Source organism: Globicephala melas, chromosome 4 (assembly GCF_963455315.2).
Source record: "Globicephala melas chromosome 4, mGloMel1.2, whole genome shotgun sequence".
In the NCBI taxonomy this organism is placed as follows: Eukaryota; Metazoa; Chordata; class Mammalia; order Artiodactyla; family Delphinidae; genus Globicephala; species Globicephala melas.
In genome coordinates, this window is record NC_083317.1 from 13,471,702 (window position 1) to 13,490,571 (window position 18,870).

The following is an 18,870-nucleotide window of genomic DNA, read 5'->3' on the forward strand; positions in this document are numbered from 1 at the left end:
AGATAGTAAGCATTCCTTAAATGGTACATCTCCCTGAGTGGGGGGAAGAATATATTACTTCACTTTGAAATGCACTGACTTGACTCCTATGAAATACAGTCGTGTCTGTTCCAGATGAACCTGTTGGTTAAGTATTGCCAAAGATTCACTGTTCTAAAATTAAAGTTATCATTTTAGTAGAAATTTCTCGACTTACTTAGCTAGCTTAAGAATAGCGATTCTGTGAACGTTTCCTCACTTAGTTACCTTGGGATGCATTTGGATATGCTGAGAAGTTGCATTGCTCAAAATCAGGGCAGTCTTTGGATAGGGGAACTTTCAGGAATTTTGTTTGGCTGATTTGGGCGTCTGTTTTTACTTGCCTTGGAAAACATGGTTGGGCTAAAACCATTTCATCCATGCTTTAGGGAATAGGAATTTGGAAGCCCTGTCTAGCTCATTCATCTGTGTTGAGGGATCATCTTTTTTTTTACGCGTTACGCGGGCCTCTCACTGTTGTGGCCTCTCCCATGGCGGAGCACAGGCTCCGGACGCGCAGGCTTAGCAGCCGTGGCTCACGGGCCCAGCCGCTCCACGGCATGTGGGATCGTCCCAGACCGGGGTACAAACCCATGTCCCCTGCATTGGCAGGCGGACTCTCAACCACTGCACCACCAGGGAAGCCCACAGTCTCAGTTTTTACACAAACCAGACAAGCTCACCCCTGATGGAACTGTCCCTTTATGCCAGGTGAGGTATGGCCGTCTGGTAGCACAAGCCAGCTACCCTTGGGCATCGAGCCAGAGAGCTCCATCTCCCTCATGCTTACCACCCCTCAGCCCAGCACTCTTTGGAGAGCAAGCAGGTATTTAAAGAGATTTTCCTGGAGGGTAAGCAGCCTCTCTACCACTCAGGATCATACCTTTTCAGACCTTCTGTCCCTGAACTGTGATTTTTTTCCTTTAATCCATTATGAAGACAAGAATCAGCCATATGAAACTTGTCGCTGAGCCCATGTGAAAGGATGTGGTTCAAAAAACGTGGCTCGTTGTATCACAGTGGCCTCAAAGGACCACTGGTGGAAATTCCTGTCTGATCTTGGTACCTAGAACGTTTGTCCTTCTTCTGAGCAATTGATTAGGACATTGTGAATTTTACAACTGCCCTGTTTTCCCTGTATGAGTTGGCCGTAACAAAAGCTTGCTGTCAAACTGAGCCAGCTGGGTAGATTGATAGGGTCTGCGTTGTTACCTTGATTCTGCCCTCCTTCACTTTGTCTTAACCTTTGGATTCCTTTTATTATTCCAGTAATAATTTCTCCTATTCTATTTTAGATAATGTATCTTTGGAAGTCACTCCTGAGTCCTTTTTTTTTTTTTTTTTTTGGTTGCATTGGGTCTTCATTGCTGCACGCGGGCTTTCGCTAGTTGTGGTGAACAGGGGCTACTCTTTGTTGCAGTGCACGGGCTTCTCATTGCATTGGCTTCTCTTGTTGCAGAGCATGGGCTCTAGGTGTGCGGGCTTCAGTAGTTGCAGCATGTGGGCTTCAGTAGTTGTGGCATGCAGGCCCTAGGACGCACGGGCTTCAGTAGTTGTGGCACACAGACTTAGTTGCTCAGCGGCATGTGGGATCTTCCCAGACCAGGGATTGAACCCGTTTCCCCTGCATTGGCAGGCAGATTCCCAACCGCTCTGCCACCAGGGACGTCCCCTGACTCCTTTATTGAATATAATAATGGTTAAAATCATAAGTAAAGAAAATGACTGATGAATTTTTCTTTAACCTTAATTTCTGAACCATTAAAAGATTTCCAGTGTCCTAGATTAATCCATCTGTCTGTTCATCCAAGGCTGATTTTTGGACTAAATATGAATACTAAAATCTAAATTCTTCTGGTGCTTATTGCATATAAAAATATTAAGGATTTCTGACGTGTTTAGGATTTAGATCCAACACTACTACTCCCAGACCACTTTAAGTTTCAGGGTAAGGGGAAAACTTTCTGATTCTCATTAATTCAGTCATATGAAACACTTTTGGGCACTAAATCATCATGAACAGCGTAAGAATTAACATACTTTTGTAGTCCTATATAGTTTATAGTGTTTTGTTTTGATTCTCTAATTTCTGTCTTATAACAACCTTTTCAGGTAGGTGTTAAGTAAAGTAGATAATATTACACATCGTTATTTTTCCTGCTAAGTGTCACAATGGGTAGTTTACTTACCCAAGGTCACCTAAGTTAGTAAGTAGTAGAGCCTGGTATATGAACTTAGGTATTTTGAGGGCAAGTACAATATCCTTTTCTCTATACACTTTTTTTTTTTTTTTTTTTTTGCTGTACGTGGGCCTCTCACTGTTGCGGCCTCTCCTGTTTCGGAGCACAAGCTCCAGATGCGCAGGCTCAGCGGCCATGGCTCACGGGTCCAGCCCCTCCGCGGCGTGTGGGATCTTCCCGGACCGGGGCACGAACCCGTGTCCCCTGCATCGGCAGGCGGACTCTCAACCACTGCGCCACCAGGGAAGCCCTCTCTATACACTTTGATTCCTGGAACTTGCAAACACTTAAAAGTCACAGGATGCCTCTTATGACTGTTTCCTAAAGGTGAAAAAGAAAGTTCTGGTGTGGCAGACATTGTAGGAAAAGCCATGGATTAACTGCCGTGGACACCGCATTTCTGACAGTTGTCATATTTTCATCTCACATGAGACTGTCGGGTTGGAGTGATGGGACTCCTGAGCCCTGTCTATTTTTGAGGTATCTGAAGTCTGGGATTAGTTTTGGTAATTCCTTCCCCTCCTCCAGCTCACACACTTCCCTGTGAAAACTGGTAATTTGACACCTGACACAGAAATGGAATGTACGGGTTGAGACGAATCTGAGAGAGACTGTGAAACGCGGCACATTTATCGTTCACTTCACTAGGGGTCATCTTAATGTAATGCAGGCCATCCTGGTCCTGCCAGATTTTGTCAACGTGGTTTGTGTCTGTGCGGGGGCTGTGGCTAATTGAGTCAATCACATCTTCCAGCTGGATTAATGAATTCCCCTATTGTCTCACAACACATTTAAGGCGACCAGCTTCAACTTAGAACATAGACCCAGTTTCAGTGAGTTAGGTACCATGTTTTAAGGAAGCCCCCATGATAGTGGCCCTTCTGTAGCATCCTCCTTAGCATTTACAAATGTTGAATAATAGTGGAAATAATCGCTGATATTTATTGAGAACTGACCAAGGGGTAGGCGCTAAGCTAATTAGGTAACATAGATGATCTCATTTAATGCTTGTATCAACAGAATGGCTTAGGAACTCTTATCCCCATTTGTAGAGGAATAAATTGACATTCAGACTTTGCCTCAAATCACCTTGCAAGTAAGTGGCAAGGCTGTGATTTGACGCCTGTAGTGGGACTCCAGGCTTGAACTCCCAGCACTGAGTTTGGTGCTTAGCTGCCTCCCGATGAAGTTGAATTCTTTGCAGCTCTTAAAGAAAACCTGGAGTCCTGGTGGCTCTCGGGTTGCCGTGGTATATACCTTCACAAGGCCATGGAGGACTTAACCCACTGTGAGCGCTCGATACGTACTGAGTGCTTGATGACACCCTGCAACCTTAGCATATCTGCTGATTGCAAAGAACCGCTATGTGTCTCTTCATCCATCTGTATCGGGGGTCAGTTCCACAGCCAGGCTCACAGGTAAAAATTTTTTTCCCACCAAAATCAGAAAAAAAAATCATAGCCAATAAAGAGTTTTGTTTTCCTGCATGTTTTATAAACCATGCCTGGTAACTTTCACTTTCTTCCCCATGTAGTTTTTCTGCTCAGGGGTTAGAAGAATATAACAGAGAAACATTTTAATTCTGGTAGTAGAATATGGACTTTTTTTTTTTGTTTAAGTATAAAAAAAATGCATTTTCAGCCTCCGTTGTGCAGGTGGAGGACAGCCGCCTGCAAGGCCCGGTTTGCCAGCAAGAAACCAGCCTTGCAAATTATTGGCAGCTGGTACTGTAATGAGTCCATTTCAATATAAATGGGCTGTTGCTTATTAATTTCTGCCAGTTCCTAAGCAATTCAGGAACCGCTTTGAAAATTTAAAACTTTGCAGAGATCAGCTTAAGGAGGATGCCTGGGAAAGAGAGGGAACAGGACAGCAGTGGGAGAATTATGGGAAGGACATGTATTGTAGGGTAATAATGGGGTACTGCTGAGAGCTCTGCTCCTCTCCTGGCAAGCGTGAGTCACCAAGTTTACGGCTAAATAGCACGTTTTCCAAGATAGAGAGAACTGTAACTTCACTTATTGTGCTGTTCTCTATGGATGTATATATTTATTTATTTACTGTCTTGGTGTGGCAGCCTTCTACACCAGGAGGCAGATTTCTCCGTGGTCCTGTGCAAGCTGTTTGTCATCTTGGGTTCCCACCTTTATTTCTTTATTTATTTTTGGCTGCGTTGGGTCTTCCTTGCTGACCGTGGGCTCTCTCTAGTTGTGGCGAGCGGGGGCTGCTCTTTCTTGCAGTGCACGGGCTTCTCATTGCGGTGGCTTCTCTTGTTGCAGAGCACGGGCTCTAGGCGCGTGGGCTTCAGTAGTTGTGGCACGTGGGTTCAGTAGTTGTGGCTCGCGGGCTCTAGAGTGCAGGCTCAGTAATTGTGGCGCACGTGCTTATTAGTTGCTCCGCGGCATGTGGGATGTTCCCGGACCAGGGCTCGAACCCGTGTCCCCCGCATTGGCAGGAGGGTTCTTTTTTTTTTTTTGCGGTACTTGGGCCTCTCACTGTTGTGGCCTCTCCTGTTGCGGAGCACAGGCTCCGGACGCGCAGGCTCAGTGGCCATGGCTCACGGGCCCAGCCGCTCCGCGGCATGTGGGATCTTCCCAGACCGGGGCACGAACCCGCGTCCCCTGCATCGGCAGGCGGACTCTCAACCACTGCGCCACCAGGGAAGCCCAGCAGTCGGATTCTTAACCTCTGTGTCACCAGGAAAGTCCTCGGGTTCCCACCTTGATGAAGCCAGCAGACATAGGTGCCACCTGTGGGCAGCCCCACAGAGGAATGGTCCATAGGAGAGGAATGAGGGCAGCCACCCCAAGGAAGCCCTCGGGGCTTTCTCCTGTCTTTAGCATCTGCAGTCTCACCTCAGAAGGCAGGCTTTAGAAAAAAAAGACCATTAATACTGCTTGTTTGTGGAACTTATTTTGAAAATATGTATATGATGAGAAGGTCTATGTACTGAATTTGGTCTTTTGTTTAACTGTCTTAGCATTTTCTTCAACTTCTCTGGTAAATATAGCTCTACTTTGAGAATAACTGAGATGCCCTTGTTTCCTTTCATTCATCTCTGTTGTGACTTTTTAAACATTAAGAGGGAACCATGGACACCATTTCCCAGTAACCTGTTTCTGTTATGCGATACCTTCATCTTTAGAGTTAGGTGAAAATGATAAAATAACTGAGTTTGTCAGGTTCTTTATTACCGTGACTGTAAATATGCTTGTGTTTATTGATTTATCTGATTATGTCTGTTATTTTATACCTGTAGCTAAATGTGGCATTGTTCAATCTGGTATTTGTGTGGTATTTCACACAAAATGGATGTTGGAGACTTGACGTAAATGGGCTCGATGGAAAATTCCTATCTCCTGTGTTCTGGCTGACCATTTGCTTTCTCTTTTTCTGTCCTCTCCAGGTTTTGGGGACATTCTCATAGACTCAGATGAGACTGTGATGGCCACCCCGAGGGGCCAGTGCTGATACGTTTCCCAGCCCCAGTCATTGTTCATCCTGACATCATTTCCAATCTCAATATCTAAATGCCACAGTGCTCTTGGGGCAAGTTGGGCTGGGAACCACTGTTGCCTTGTAAGGTAAGTTTGTGTATGTGTATCTGAGCCTGTGTATATCCCCATGGATTAATGGTGATGCCTCAGAGGTGGTGAGACAGATACATTTTAGCAGAATTGCCATTGCTGTGTTGTATGTAGCTTGTGGAAGAAAGAATTTGGAGTCACTTTTTTTGGATTAAGGTTACACCCATCTAACAAGTCAAAAGTATTAGCATTAAAACTAAAAAAAAAGAAAAAAGCAAAAGCAGGTACCTGTCTTTTTCCCCCTGTGAATTGCCCTCAGGATCTTCTACATTTATTCCTGAGCTTTGCCATCTTTAGATGGGATTGTGTTTGAAAAAGGCAATCCCAGCTTCAAAATCTTACTTCAAAACAATGATATATTTTGTTTCTAGTTTGGATAATCTTTTAAAAAGCAAAATAAATACAGTCAAAATCATAATCTTTCTAAATCAAAGATCATCTTTTATTTGTTGCAAAACTTTCCTGTTTAGTCTCCTGTGTTAGGGGTATTTGTGTGTGACTTGGCAAAACGCTTTTCATGGGTTTGTAAAGATTTAGCAAAAACTTTCAGAACTTTGTCTCAGTTTAATCTTAGCTCTTTTCCCCCAACCCCCCTATCCTGTCTTCAGGCTCAGCCTCCAGTAGGAAAAAAACAGGCTTGAAACCAAACCCTCCCACTAGAATCTAATTTTAAATTTGCAATCTGTTGTCCTGTGATTTTTGCTTCAAATTTAACTTTGAAATAAATACATTTCATCCTTTCTTTTGCAGTTTTGGAGGTCTGTTTTCAAGTCATAGAAGGGTAATCATTACGTTTATTTTAATAAGTTTTTAAATACCTCGGGAGGGGTCAAAAATTTTATTAATAATAATCATAATTTATATACATCATTAGATGCCTTATGCTTGGATTTCACAGTGCCCTTATCAGCAACAGAAACCTTGCTTTAATAGTTAACTTTTGACTTGAATATAAGTTGGGTCATCTTGCGCCCACTAATGGGCTCTAATATTTTATATTTTTGGAATACCCTTATTATAGGCAATCTGAGTGATGAGCATTTCCATTGAGAAGAGCTGTACGGAAACTTTAACTTATTTAAATGGCCAGTGTAATAACAAGTAAGGCATGGTCCCTGCCACCGGGAGATTATAATAAAATGCGAGGGGTCTACATACAAAGCCAGACAAGTGTGTCAGTGTACAAATAACCATGCCACAGACACGTTGTGAGGAGGTCGAGCAAAGTGCCATTGGAACATAGAGAAAGAGTGATTAAATTCCAGCTCCATAGTATTTTCTTTATCTTAGGTAATTTTCTGGAGCCATCTGTTTTAAGTTTGGGTTTGGTGCTGTTTAATTGTAGCTGTCAGTGTGGTACCCCCATCCTTACTCTCTTCAATTATCCAAGAAACCTAGGAACTTAAAGCATTTATTTATTTTTTTTCTTTCCTTAAAATGAATTGCAGGTTTAGTGTAACTTTGGAAAATACAATAAACAAAGTATAATTTTGAAAATTAAAATTGCCCATAATCACTCTATCGAGGATAGTAACTTAAAAATATTTTATACGTCTGTATATTCCTTCTCTCTCTCTCTCACTCTCTCTCTCTCTCTCTTTCTCTTTTTTCCTCTCCCTTTCCCTCCGTCTTCCTGTGTGTGTGGTGGCGGGGAGAGGGAGAGAGAGAAAGTAAAATATTGTTAACATTCTTAAATTTTTAATCTCCTCAAAGCCAATATCTTGGATGTGCATCTCAAATGTAAGTTTTGACTTGCTGAGAATAAGAAGAGTTTTGCTCCAGAGATGTTTGACCCTAATAGTAGAATTATCTTTTTGATGATCTACTCCTGAACAGGGCAAGCCCTGGCAGGCTGACCCACAAGGCTGGGCTTTGATCATGTGGAACATTCCTGTTCTTCAGCTAAAGGGTGGGGCATTCTGTCATCTGTTTGGAGTACTGCTTGAACTTCTGGTCTCATCTAGGGAATTAGACATCCTAAACCATAAAAATATTATTATAACCTCCTTAGATCTCAAGGTGATGAGGTTATTTCTCGTTTCCCTTGTGTCTTCTTCTTTCTCTCCCTCTTCTTTCCCTCTGACTAAAACTAGTAGAGTATTTTTCTTTGTTCTCTCTGCCCAGAGACTTTGACCATGGGTGGCTTTCTATTAACTGGAATGTTTTCTCATGCAGTACTAAGAAAACCTCACATTGGCATGATTGAAAAATTCAGCTTATGTTATAGCTTGGATCATACAGGTTTTTCCTTTCTTTTTAATTTGTGTTGTACTTCTCCACTCATGTATAATAATTGATGTTCACGGTGATCTTGCATAGATGTTGCAAGCAATTAAAATTTTCATTTATTTCAAGAGTGTTTACCTTTACTCAGAGAACACAGTTATACAAGTTGCTTTAAAAGTTTGATAATTCCAACCTCTGGGTCACCTTGGGGTTGGCATCTATTGACTGTCCTTTCCCCTGAGAACTGGTTAGATTTTCCTGGTTCTTTGGAATGCATTGTGGACATTTTGAGTATTATGTTGGGAGAATCTAGGTCCTGTGAAAATCATCTAGAGAACGTTGAATTTTCTTTTTTGCTTTTTTAGCGGGTAATCAACCTGGCTAGGTTCAGATGGCAAGTTCTGTCTGACCTCCTGTGGGTGGTGACTCTCATGTCAGTTCAGTTTTCAAAGCCTTTGCTCTGAAGCTGTAGGTTTATTCCACACAGGTGCCACTTGGGAGCTAGACTGGGAGGTGGGCTGTGGTTTATATCATAATTCAGTTCTCAAAGCCTTTGCTGTCTTGCTTTGGGTCAGTCCCAGGTATGTGCACTTGAGGGGTGAGCCTGGGACTTGTGTAGATGTACATAGCATTAGATGATTTGTTTCCTCCAGCTCTTTTTTCCTCTGAGATCCCGCTCACTCTTTGACTTGCAGGGATCATTATTCTTAGTTTCTTTGGCTAGAATGACAGGGTATGTCTCGGGAGTTTTTGCTGCCTGTGCCACAGCTGGACTGTGTGCTTACCCTCCATGCAAGGTTGGAAGAGTAAAGTAATAAAAACAAAAATGGGAAACTCACTCTTGTTAGAGTGGCTTCTTCAGGTTTTGACTCCCACCCCCAATCCATCTGCTTTTGCTTACTCTTTGGAATTCCTCGGGTGGTTGGTTTTTCCTTTGGTCCAGAGTTTTTAGTATTTATCATTGGGAGAAAGATCAGCTGTGGTGTCTTAACTTCATCTTAGCTGGTACCAACATTAGCATTTCAGTTTTGTTCATACTGTGTTAGAGACAGAAGCCCAATCCCTAGTTAATCAACTCTACTTCTCTATTTAGTCTCACTATAGACCATTGTTTTGGTTTACTTTGTATTTCTTGATAGTATTATACTAGATAATGCTCAATACATGCTTATTTTTTATTGCCTAACTTGTTGAAAAAGAGGATTCAAAAACATTTCATGTTGAAGAATCCTCACTTTTAAACAAAAATTTCATTTAACCAGAATATTCCAGTTAGTTAAGGCTTTAACTTTTTATTTTGAAATAATTATAGAAATCGTACACAATAAGTATACCCTTAACCTAGTTTCCCCTAATGGTTGCATCGTACATAATTGCAGTAAACTACCAAAGCCAGGAATGTGACATTTTTTCCAGTGTGTGTGAATAGTTCTATATTATTTTATCACATAAGGCTTAGTAGGCTAATAAATTTATAAAAGCTGTCCCTGAGAAAGGACCACCTACCAGATGTATGTATAAACCATTCTAATGACTGTACCTTTTTTTTTTTTTTTAAATTGAAGTATAGTTGATTTACAATGTTGTGTTAGTTTTGAGTGTACAGCACAGTGATTCAGTTATACATACATATATATATCTATTCTTTTTCACATTCTTTTCTGTTATAGGTTATTCCAAAATACTGAGTATATAGTTCCTTGTGCTTTACAGTTGGTCCTTGTTGGTTACCTATTTTATATATAGTAGCGTATATATGTTAATCCCAAACTCGTAATTTATCCCTCCCCCCTTTCCCTTTTGGTAACTGTAAGTTTGTTTTCTATGTCTGTGGGTCTATTTCTATTTTGTAAATAAGTTCATTTGTGTCTTTTTTTTTCAGGTTCCTAAGTGATATCGTATGATATTTGTCTTTCTCTGTCTGATTTACTTCACTTAGTATGATAATCTCTAGGTCCATTCATGTTGCTGCAAGTGGCATTATTTCATTCTTTTTTATGGCTGAGTAATATTCCATATTGTGTATGTGTGTTTGTGTGTATAGATAGATAGATAGATAAAGATACATCTTCTTTATCCATTCACCTGTGAATGGACATTTAGGCTGCTTCTGTGTCTTGGCTATTGTATATAGTGCTGCCTGTACTTATTGATAAAGTTCCTTAAGATACCTTTTAACTATTTCAATGAGTACAGTAAGCCCCTTACATACGAACGAGTTCCATTCTGAGAGCACATTCGTAAGTCCAGTTTGTTTGTAAGTCCAACAAAGTTAGTCTAGGTACACAACTAACATAATCGGCTATATAGTAGTATTTAATTTGATGGGATTTAAAGGAAGTTTTATGAGTACTTGAAAAATTTAACTCCTCACTTAAAGAGAAAGATCATGGTGTTGGGAAGAATGGGAAAGTCACACTCCCTCTAGTGTCCTTGGTCTCTGGCCCTGAGAATCTCTTGATTTTCTGATATCTACTTTCAGATGACCCCTTCCCATCATGTCACTATGTCTCCTTTGCCCCCATTTTCTCTGGATCATCTCAGGCTGAGCAGTTCTGCACTGTCTACCCTGACAACGAGGAGATGTATCCTCTCGATTCCAAACCCCTTTCCTAAACTTCTGAGGGAATAGCTGCAAAAAGAGGAAGAATGTGGGAATTAAGTGAAATGAGACAGGAGCAAGGCCTTAATTTGCTGCCCAGGTAATTGAAGTTTGGGGAGTACAGTGAAGCAGGGCAAGCTGAAGCCCTCAACTCAGTTCACAGATCAGGGTGATCCCAAACCCAGTGGCCTGGAGTGAGGGACCTGCACCGGTCTGCAGGTGGAAGGGACCCAGAGAACAGCACACAGCCTGGAAACTGGTGTGTTGTCTAGGCACTCTGATATAGAAGAGCTGGCATATTTAAGGCCAATGTGTGTTTTCCCTAGTTCACATTGTGCTAACATTCTCATCTGTTTTCTGTTGTAGTTGCATGAGTTTGAATTTTTACATTCTAGATTAAAGTTTATTTTGTCCTTCATTCATTCATTCATTCATGCAGTATTTTTCCACTGAGCACCTACTGTCTTTCAGGCAGTGTTCTAGGCACTGCAGATACAGCAATAAACAAGACAAGCAAACTTTCAGTCCTACCCCTGAGGCTTAGTTTCTAGTGGGGAAGGATAGAGAATAAAAAAGATAAGTATCTCTTTTCCTGCCCTGCAAATAGGTTCATCAGTATCATTTTTCTAGATTCTATATATATGCGTTAATATATGATATTTTTCTCTTTCTGACTTACGTCACTCTGTATGGCAGACTCTAGGTTCATCCACATCACTGCAAGTCACCCAATTTCATTCCTTTTTATGGCTGAGTAATTTTCCATTGTATATATGTACCACACGCAGATGAAGAGAATGGACTTGTGGACACAGAGGGGGAAGGGGAGGGTTTGACAAACTGAGAGAGTAGCATTGACATATATACACTACCATGTGTAAAATAGATAGCTAGTGGGAAGCTGCTGTATAGCACAGGGAGCTCAGCTTGGTGCTCTTTGATGACCTGGAGGGGTGGGATGGGGGTGGGTGGGAGGGAGGCTGAAGAGGGGATATATATATAACACAGCTGATTCACTTTGTTGTACAGCAGAAACTAAGACAACATTGTAAAGCAAATATACTCCAAAAAAAAAAAAAAGGTAAGTAAGTGAAACACATTTTTTGTTACAATTATGATAAATGCTAAGGAGGGGGAAAAAATCAAAGAAGAGGGATAAGAAATGTTGAGTTCTGAGGGTTGTCCTTTTGATAGGGACGCCAGGAAAGGCCTTTCTGAGAAGGTGATATTTGAGTCAAGATCGGAACAAACTGGAAAGAGTGAGCCAGATGTAGATTTGTGAAAGCTGGAGGGTTGCAGGCAGAGGATGGAGCATGAGCAAAGGCCCTGGGGCAGGCCAGGAAGCCAGACCTTAGACCATTGGAAAGAAAGTGTAAGACTTGAGGTTTGAATTCGGAGAACTGTTCCTATGTTACAGTCTTGCGCACTACTTCCTGCTTAATATCCCTCCCACTAACTACCCCCAGAAAGTGCAAGCTATTTGGGGCCACTAACATTCTACATAAGGAAATCAGTAACGAGTGTAATGAGTTAAAAAATGGTAACATTTTCCAGCTTGCAGTCGAGCACCTTCATTCTGACGCTCTGCTTTTCTGTTTCTAGCCCAGTTTTTGCATTTCAACCTGTTCTCCTCCCCCTTAATCCTTCCCCTCTTACCTAGTGACTGTGTGATGATTATGTTGGTAAAGTGCTGATGACTGCTTTTTGCTTTTGTTACTAAAATGCATGAACGTTTATTGACTCATCACACATAGAACACTTGTAGTCTCTCTAGAGGCTACAGAAAAAGTGAAAGCCACTTTCTGCCCAGAGTTGCTTCCAGACTCACAGGAACAAACAAAGCCTGTGCAACTGTAAAATATAAACCAAGTTTTTTGTTTGTAATAAAAGTAAATGATAAGGGTTAAGTAGGAGAGAGCAGGAAGAAATGAAGATGCTGAAAGTAGCTGGCAATTTACATTTGTGTGTGAAAAGGGTTAGGATTTTCAATTCACCCATGTTCTGGGGGTTGCCCGTGGGATGGGGGTTGTCCCTGAAAGAGGAGATTGTGTTTGCTGTATGCAGTAAGCAGTTTTAATTTTTCATGCTTATGTTATTTCAGGGTCCCCCACGTGGGCCTTCGTGGTTCTCACTGACCTTTCAGGAAAAGCTTTTAAATGAAGGGGTGTTTCAGCAGTCCCTAGAAACATTTTTCTGCTAAGTTGAGTTGCTTCAGACTTCCTGCTGACTCTGCTTAGATCATCCCCTGAGAATTTCTTCTCGGTAGGATTTAAGAGATTTGGCATTCATCTCTAAACTCTAGTTCTAAAGATAAAAATGGCTTCTTTCCTACCTTGGCTGGCTGAAAAGAATCTTGCTACTAAAAATGCTATTAATATAACAGACCCGACAGAGCAATGCAGGGAGTGCTGTAATTCTTGAAGGTTGGGGCCATTTCCTTTAGGAAACCTCTCCTGAGGCTTTTAACTTGATTAGTTTTCTGTTGGCAGAAACAAGCCTAACCAGAAATTTGTTGTTGAGAATATGCCTGTGAATTTATATTTGCAAACTTTTGATGTGTACAGTAGAGGAGGGTACCTCCTAGCACATTTGAGGTGACAGTTTTGCCTTTCTATACCTCAGTTTCTGTCACCATCATTCTTTCCTTCTTTTAACTGTAAATCTGTGTGATTCTTAAAATGGGACTGTGGCTAACACCTGTTCTAAGCTTTTAATTACTTATTGGCAAAACATATAGATACATAGACACATCCAGGTATCTTAATGTACGCTTAAAAACAAAAATCAAGAACCCTGAGAAATTGGTCATGGCCTTTAGCATTACTTTAGATGCTTATTTATTTTACTTGCAAAAATGTAGTACATGATATTCTTAGGAATGTAGATAACACAAGTTATGCATGGACAGTGCATCTTTTCATTTTCGCTACACCAAGTTGAGTTTCTGTGTTTTTTCTTGGCTTCTTAAAGACGTCAGCCAGGGAGGCGTGAACTTATTGCTTTGAAGTATGCTTGCTACTAGTAAAAGGAAGATTCTCTTTCTTGGAAACTTCGCTCTCAGAATCATACGACGTGTGACCTGGTAGGGAATATTCCAGTTTGGGAATAGCTTCACATCTGGTGTCTGTATGAATTACCTCTGAACTCATTGGAAGATTCAATGGAGGAGGTTTTTCCCTTCCTGTTGCCACAAATTTCATTTCAGTGAAGATGTGCTTATAGGAGTTTAAGCCACCTTTGAGACTGAACAGTGGGATTATAGAGTGGTTCTGGATCAATGTGAATGTATATTATGTTTCAGGGTGTTTCAAACTGTAATGGTTACAATAAATTTGTTCCTGTTTTCCTCTGGTACCTTTCACTTTTTTGTTTATTGTATCCCTTCCCTGGCTAGAATATAAGTTTCATGAGCGTGGGGAATGTGTGTCTTTTGTTGTCTGCTGTATCTCTGGCTTCTAGAATGTGGTAGGTGCTCAGTATATATTTTCTGAATGAACGACTATGTAGATGATTGGAAGAATCAGCTCAGAGATGTGCCCAGCTACTCTATTTTTCTTCTTTCCTTTCTGGCCATTTTCATGTGTGTATCTTAAGTGTGTACCACTTAACTAGTCTAGAGAAACCTCATTGCTGAGCAAGGAGAATAAGGCTAAAGAGAGTCACACATGTTGAACTTTGAGGATTTTTCTATTTTCCGCTCTGGGTAACAGTCCTCAGACCAATGAGAGAGACTGGAAAAATGTTAAGGAAGGAGTTGAATTAACCTGGGTAGCCCCAAAAGGCTGAATGATATTTAGTGATTTCATCATGTGAATTTCTGTTTGCAGGGCACTCTGTACCAGATTAATGTTCTCAGGTTGGATTTGCTCCCAGAAATAAACCCATTAGTTTAGCTGCTAAGCAGAGAGTGGGGTTCCTATTTCATTTTGCCCATCTCCCTCTCCCTATCCACTTCACAGCCCCTACCCGAACCTCCCAATCAGGGTTTTCAGAATGCTGTGGAATTAAGGTAAAAACCCTTTTCCTTCTTGAGTTCGATTTATTAGGAAGAGTTGATTGGACTTACATCTTGAGCTTTTCCATTTTTGATTGATTTTGAAGTGTAGATGGAGTCAGAATGAAACAAAACCATTGGGAGAGAGGGAGGTTATCCAATGCACCTCTGAGTTTTGCTTGGTTTTTTGAAATGTGTAATTTCAAACAGAAAGTTACTCATTTGGCAGACACCTTGGTTTGTACTTTTCAGAGTTTTTAGTTTATGGATAGGCATAGAGCTTTAAATATACACCTGTAGAGTTTAAGTAGAAGAAGACAACGGTTGCCAGCTCAATGAAAGCAGCCCTGTGCTGTGCCAGGTGGGCAGCTACCCTCCGGGCAGAGACAAGTGTAATTCTCTAATGATTTTATTTATGTTCTTATTTCATATCTCCGCAGGAGTAATCTCAGTACATGATGTTAGTTCTCACCTGCTACCACGTAAAAGTCCAAGTACCTGCCAGGTGCACATAGGTGCGCTGTTATCTGCCAAGCTGGCTGCCGTCCCTGTGTGCTGAACTCTTCCTGTTAACTGCCTATACCCATTGGATGACTCAATGATCCCCTCTTTTTTTTTTTTCTTTGCTACAGACCATAAAGCCATGGGAAACGCAGAAAGTCAAAATGTAGTGCATGAGTTTTATGGAGAAAAGCATGCGAGCCTGGGGCGCAAACACACGTCGCGCTCCCTGCGCCTGTCGCACAAGGTGCGGCGGACCAGGCACGCCTCCTCGGGGAAGGTGATCCACAGGACCTCCGAAGTGACCACCCGATCCAGCAGCACTCCCAGTATCCCCCAGTCCCTGGCTGAAAATGGCTTGGAGCCCTTCTCCCAAGAAGGCACCCTGGAGGACTTCGGGAGCCCCATTTGGGTGGACCGAGTGGATATGGGCTTGAGACCCGTGTCTTACACGGATTCTTCTGTCAGTCCCAGTGTAGGCAGCAGCATTGTCCTCGCAGCAGCCTCTGTGCAGAGCATGCCAGACTCGGAGGAGAGCCGGCTTTACGGGGATGACGCTACGTACTTGGCGGAGGGAGGCAGGAGGCAGCATCCCTATACATCCGATGGGCCCACTTTCACGGAGACGGCGAGCTTTAAGAAGAAACGCTCCAAATCTGCAGACATCTGGCGGGAGGACAGCCTGGAATTCTCACTCTCTGATCTGAGCCAAGAACATTTAACAAGCAACGAAGAGATCTTGGGTTCTGCCGAAGAGAAAGATTGCGAGGAGACTCGGGGGATGGAAGCCCCAGCGAGTCCGCGGCAGCTCAGTACCTGTCAACGTGCCAATTCACTGGGGGATTTGTATGCTCCCCAGAAAACCTCCGGGGTGACGGCAGACGGGGGGCGGAGGGGCAAATTTGCAGGCTACTGTCGGAATTTGGTGTCTGATATTCCTGATCTTGGGAACCATAAGATGCCACCAGCTGCTGCCGAAGAGGCTCTTCCGTACAGTAATTATAACACACTTCCCTGTAGGAAATCTCACTGTCTTTCTGAAGGTGCCACCAACCCACAAATGAGCCATAACAACAGCATGCAAGGCAGAAGAGCAAAAACAACTCAGGTAAAGTGACTGGAATCTGTTTCAATATTTTGGAGATGATGCATGACTTTAAGTGCATGAGTTTGCTCTTACACGATTCCCATCTTTTAGCCGGGTTTTGTTTGCCTGGTGGGTGCTGCAGCCGATGCCGTTTCTCTGGAGATGCAGCGCTCTTCTGCTTCGCCCCTCTTGCAGTTCTGTGGTGAAGGGGTGGGGATTAAGGAGTAAGCGTAGATGTGTGTCGGGGATGTGATGAGAGTGGGAATAAAGCTGATGAGTTCACATTGGGAAGCTGCCTCTCCAACTCAGCTCTTCAGCGGCATCTCACTCCTTCTGAGCTTCCTTCCTAACGTGGTTCTATCCGTGGACAGATGGGGATGGTGGGGTGTGGACTCTGGGAACTTATTTCTTCAGCGCCGCAGGTGGGAAGAGGTTAGTCGGCCGCTCGTTGGAGGAGGTGTTTTTGATTCAGGGCGGGCTCTGGTCATTTGTCAGCTGCTCTCAGAGGTTGGCAGGCTGACTGCCTTACCAGGAGCCATTTCAATTTCCTGTTCCTTGCAAGGCCGGCCAGCCCTCTCTCTGGAGGGAGGTGTTGCGGAAGGAATAACATGGGTGGGTTCCAGTTCTACGCTGCAGCCAGCTAGTTTTTGACCTTGGACAAACCCTGACTTCTAGTTGCTCTTCTGAACAGTGGGGTAAAGATGCTCGACTCACCTGCTTCGGGGTCCAGGGCATGAAAGAGTGGGTGTGAAAACATTTTTCAAAGATTTAAAACGTATCTTACTTATGAAAGGAAGACCCGTTACCTTCATTAGTAATGGTAATTAACGTGGAGATAATAACGTGTCAAGTAATCCTGCATATGCCTCCGTCCTTTTCTGGTCCTGCAGTTCCCTGTAGTGGAGTTCTGGGAGTCCTGGCTTCTGTTGAGGATGGGTTGGTAGTTTGCAAGGTGGTGCTTCAGATCCGGAATCCAGATTGGGCCCATTTGCCTTGAAAGGTGTATTGGCCACCAGGGTGTCCAGCGAATACCACTGAGGTCAGCTGGAAAACGGCAGGTGTGCTCTGACCTGGCCAGCAGTGCATGGTGTTCACCTTCTGGTCTTGCTTCAGTGCAAGTCAAAGTTACTCGAGGGTTATTTTGAGGCTCAATTCTCTTGGGAAGGGTGTCTAAATATAATGGGCAGATGGGATGGTGGGGAACCTGGGGAGGAGGGCAAAGGAAATTGGCACTAGATTGTCTGTGTTCCTGCCCAAGAGCAAGTTTTTTTGCTTTGTTTTGTTTTTAAGTATTCAAAATCTCAGGTCTCTAATTTTATTTTGGAATTTTAAATCCCCGTATACAAGTCGTCTGGGGATACAGTTTTTTCTTTTTTTTTTTTTTTTGTACCACTGTAGATTTCTATATTAGCATAATTGAAATTTACTATATATTCCTCTGGGTTGATATAGGTTAAAGGAGTCTGTGTTTGACCTTTTCCTCTTCTTTTTTAAAAGATATTTTAAACTGTGGTAAAAGTCCACGTGACATTTACCATCTTGGAATTTAAGTGTACGGTTGAGGGGTATTAAGTACATTCACACTGTTGTGTACCCTTCATCTTCAGAACTCTTTTCATCTCGTAGAACTGAAATTCTGTCCCCATTAAACAAAAGTTCTCTGTTTCCCCCTTTCCCCAGCCCCTGGCAACCACCGTTCTACTTTCTGTCTCAGTGAATTTGGCTCTAGAGACCTTGTAAGAGTGGAATCATGTAGTATTTGTCTTTTTGTGACAGGCTTATTTCATGTAGGTTGATATCCTCAAGGTTCACACGTTGTACCATGTGTCAGAAGCGCCCTCCTTTTTAAGGCTGAATAATATTCCACTGTATGTATATAACACTCCCCCCACAGCCCCCATTCATCCACTGAAGGACAAGTTTTGCTGATGGTGTCCAAGCCAGGTATCCTGGCTCCACGTCTTCTTGCCTGAGTAACTTTGGGCACAATTTTTTTTAATTAATTAATTTATGTATGGCTGTGTCGGGTCTTCGTCTCTGTGCGAGGGCTTTCTCTAGTTGTGGCAAGCGGGGGCCACTCTTCATCACGGTGTGCGGGCCTCTCACTATCGAGGCCTCTGTTGTTGCAGAGCACAGGCTCCAGACGCGCAGGCTTAGCAGTTGTGGTGCACGGGCCTAGTTGCTCCGTGGCATGTGGGATCTTCCCAGACCAGGGCTCGAACCCGTGTCCCCTGCAATGGCAGGCAGATTCTCAACCACTGCGCCACCAGGGAAGCCCTGGGCACAATTTTTAAGTCTCTGGAAGCCTTAATTTCTTCATCTGTCAAATGGGAATAATAATAAAGTTTCTGAGAAAATGGAATGTGAAGGCCAGCGCTTGGTACTTCAGAAGCTACCCATAAGGGACAATGTGTAAATTGATGTAATTTTCATTATTATTAGTGTTGTATGAGTTGAGGACTCAAGGTAGTTTTGTGTTTATATCAAACTTTGTGTTAGAAACAAAATTATTAAAAAGGCTGATTCTGAGGTTTGAGAAGGTGGGTGTGAATGTTGCCTCTAGATGCACTCCTTGAATTTTTCTCCATTTCTCTTCTGAAGCAAGATTATGATGA

General features: G+C 42.7%; 1 protein-coding gene across 7 annotated transcripts in view; it reads left to right on the top strand.

The window, feature by feature from the left end:
- The window catches only part of TIAM1 (TIAM Rac1 associated GEF 1), a 397,588-nt gene that overhangs the window by 245,154 nt on the left and 133,564 nt on the right, over positions 1-18,870 (top strand). For all 7 annotated transcript variants that reach the window (XM_030880742.2, XM_060297858.1, XM_060297860.1 and 4 more), the window contains 2 exons: positions 5,665-5,842; positions 15,300-16,276. In XM_030880742.2, the coding sequence (XP_030736602.1) occupies positions 15,311-16,276 (966 nt within the window). In that variant the 5' untranslated portion in view covers positions 5,665-5,842; positions 15,300-15,310. The remainder of the gene's footprint in view (positions 1-5,664; positions 5,843-15,299; positions 16,277-18,870) is intronic.